General features: G+C 38.6%; 1 protein-coding gene across 1 annotated transcript; it reads left to right on the top strand.

Annotated features, from left to right (window-relative positions):
- Positions 1-1,621: 1,621 nt before the first annotated feature.
- LOC100654947 (olfactory receptor 4F15-like) lies at positions 1,622-2,940 on the top strand. The gene has a single exon (XM_023541995.2). The coding sequence runs from the start codon at positions 1,708-1,710 to the stop codon at positions 2,644-2,646; it is 939 nt and encodes a 312-aa protein (XP_023397763.2). The 5' UTR covers positions 1,622-1,707; the 3' UTR covers positions 2,647-2,940.
- Positions 2,941-3,439: the final 499 nt, after the last annotated feature.

Below are 3,439 nucleotides of genomic sequence, written 5' to 3'. Positions count from 1 at the left end.
ACAAATATCAATTTTGAAAGTATGAGAGTAGGTCCCCTTAAAAAGAGAGAGGCAGTTGGAGAGTAAATTTGATGAAAGAAAATAGACATTGAAATACCAACTGCATAGAACTATTTAACCATCCAGTGATCCACTCAACAGTATTTATTGAGTGTTTTCTATCCACTAGGCATATTGGTGAACACAAATATCTTCTATGTTGGTAAAGTATCTTTGTGGGGTCCCTGGGATCTTCTGGGTGTTCAATGGCTAGAAAACAAGATACATTTTTCTTCTTTTATTTGAACAGTTGTATACATTTCTGAGAATTCCAGCATGCTAACTGAAACCTTAGATCAGATTTCACATTCTTTAGGATTAGCCCTGGATGTAAAATTTGAAAATCAGATTAGTTTTTGATTTCCTTCATAGGTGGAAACCTATTTCAAATATCTATAGGGCGGCTTGAAATGAATGTCACTAAATTGATTCCTGATTCTTAAACCATCATGTGGATGCCTTGATGTCGGTAGACCAATTCTTAATCCCAGAAACAGCATCAAAATACTTGTAACAGGGAGAAAGGCCAGCCCCCAAACTCTCTGGCATTTTGATGTCCCTGTGGACCAGGAGAAGCAACAATTTACTGCCATATAAGCCTGTTGCTCTCAAGTCAATTCTGACTCATAGCAACCCTGTAGGACAGAGTAGAACTGCCCCACAAGATTTCCAAGGAGCACCTGGTAGATTCAAATTGCCAACCTTTTGGTTATCAGCCATAGCTCTTAACCACTACGCCACTAGGGTTTCCATATAATATGTAATACATTAATTTTCCTTTCACTACCAAACTCTATCGATATTTTCACGTGAGGTGGTTCCTTGACACCAGAGGACATCCCATTGTGAACTTTTCAGAGCTAGTAAAAACAAGGGAATTTGTTGGAAGATCGGATGAGATTAGGGACTGTGGTTTTATGGCCTTTGTCAAAAAGATTTAAGTACGTGTATTGTTAAGCTTTTACTGAGTGAAAAAGAGATAATAAGTTTCAAAATTTATGCATTTTCTTTCTTACTTGGACCTTCTGTTAGTAAACTCCACAACGTTTCTGTGAATTTCCTTTCTTGCATGTTTCTGTAAGGTGGACTTCAAGAGACATACTTGTGAAAGGCTTGGAGGGCAGAAGTGAAGCAGGAGCCATTTTTGTAGCTCACACATGTTGTTACTTATCTGCTGGCTCATCTCATTGGTGGAAGACAGTGGAAGGACCTGCAACTGTGCAACCTTCCATGGGATCCTCTTTTAGTTTCTCTAACTATTGGGTGGGGTATGTGTGTTTAGCTACTTGATGACAGGCCTTGGCTTCTGCAGAACACCCATTCCATCAAGGAACTTACATAGGTTTCAGTCTGTTCTTGTGGGTTCTAGCTCTTGCTGGTGAGTTCCGGTTTATTCTTTCTCTCCCCCACTTTGCATCCACCTTCACTTCCTGACTGTCCTGTGGAGTTTAAACTACAGCATCAGCTACAAAAACAACAGCCTTATAGATATTACTGAAAAAACTTTCATGAATATGTAAGGTCAAATTTCTGTAAAAAATACCTTAGTATACTATCTCCTAGTGGTTCTGCTTCTCTAATGGAATCTTGCCTGATATGTCCAGTAATTCCAATTTCTTATTTCACCTGTTCTTTTAGGTAAGTTTGGAGTCCAAAGTGACCAAGACCATGACGGGAGGAAATCACTCAGTGGTGTTTGAGTCTGTGTTGGTGGGACTCGCCAGTTCTTTGGAGACACAACTTGTCCTCTTTCTAGTTTTCTCTGTGTTCTATGTAGCAGGTATTTTAGGAAACCTCCTCACTGTATTTACAGTGATCTCTGACTTTCACTTGCACTCCCCCATGTACTTCCTGCTGGCCAACCTCTCCTTTATTGACATGTGGATTTCCTCCAATATAGCTCCAAAGATGATTTCTGATGTTTTCAAGAAGAGAAGAGTAATATCTTTCCAAAACTGTATTGCTCAGATGTTCTTCATTCATGTTCTTGGAGGAACTGAGATGGTGCTGCTCATAATCATGGCCCTCGACCGATATGTTGCTATATGTAGGCCTCTCCACTACCTGAACATCATGAACTTCCAAACTTGTATTTTACTCTTGGTGGCTGCCTGGATCATTGGAATCATCCACTCTCTGATCCAACTAGTATTTGTTGTAAACCTACCATTTTGTGACCACAATGAAATGGATAGCTTTTACTGTGATCTTCCTCGATTTATTAAGCTTGCCTGCACAGACACCTACAGATTGGAGCTCATGGTTTCTGCCAACAGTGGGTTCATCTCATTGGGAACTTTTTTCATTTTGATTATCTCCTACATCTTCATCTGCGTCTCTGTTTGGCAACATTCCTCTAGTGGCTTGTCTAAGGCCCTGTCTACACTGTCAGCTCACATCACAGTTGTGGTTTTATTTTTTGGTCCATGCATCTTTGTGTATTTGTGGCCAATTCCCACGATGCCAGTAGATAAATTCCTTGCTATTCCTGATGTCTTTATCACCCCATTTATGAACCCTGCCATCTACACTTTTAGGAACAAAGAGATGAAGTTGGCAATGAGGAGACTATTGAGTCAGATCATCCTAAAATTCAAGCTGTTTTAAGTGATATTGATAACAAGAAAGACAAGCCACTCTAACATCCCCTGCCCATACTACAGACATGCATTAATATATACCAGTTTCCACCTTTTTCTTGTCCCTCCTTGATAATGCAGATTCTAGATTGGCCTTCTATATCTCTTCTTCTGTTCTACATTTGGAGGCATGTCCTTCATTTCAGATTGATTGTTTGCATTTTGTTATTCGGAATCTGAAGATAGGTGCAGCTATAATGTGTGAAAAAAAGATGAAAGATAAAAAAGGAATTTTAAAGACATGCTGTTGTTTACACCTTGTTCTTCAATATTTATTGCCCTTCAGTAAATGAAAGAAAAGAGCTAAACTTATTTTGAAATTATTTTGGTAGCCGGTTGCATTTTTTCCAGTCACAACAATGAATGTGAAATCGGATCACTGGGTTATGGCTTCATAAGCATTTCAGCTAGTGTGTATGATAACTATGAATTAAACTTTATTATTACTCCAGTTCTTTCAAAAGCTATGTTCTGGTGCTGCTGGAGGATTTATTTTTATATCCTTGTTTTTTAATATAACATACCAAAATATAATCATCAGTCATGAATTATAAAAATGTGTTTCCTTTTTCAGTGAGCAGGATATGAGTAGTGACAAAATCTGCAAGTAAAATTTGATGGTGAGGGCTAGGAACATGGAGAGGATGGTATGCATGATGTTTCAGAACTGTGTGTATGATTTTTACAGTATCAACTGAAAACCCATCATAAGCCCTATAGCTGTTAGCGTCTTTTCCTGTGTAGCTCTTACCACATTATTT

This window comes from Loxodonta africana, chromosome 10 (assembly GCF_030014295.1).
Source record: "Loxodonta africana isolate mLoxAfr1 chromosome 10, mLoxAfr1.hap2, whole genome shotgun sequence".
Classification (NCBI taxonomy): Eukaryota; Metazoa; Chordata; class Mammalia; order Proboscidea; family Elephantidae; genus Loxodonta; species Loxodonta africana.
This window is presented reverse-complemented; position numbering and strand designations above follow the sequence as displayed.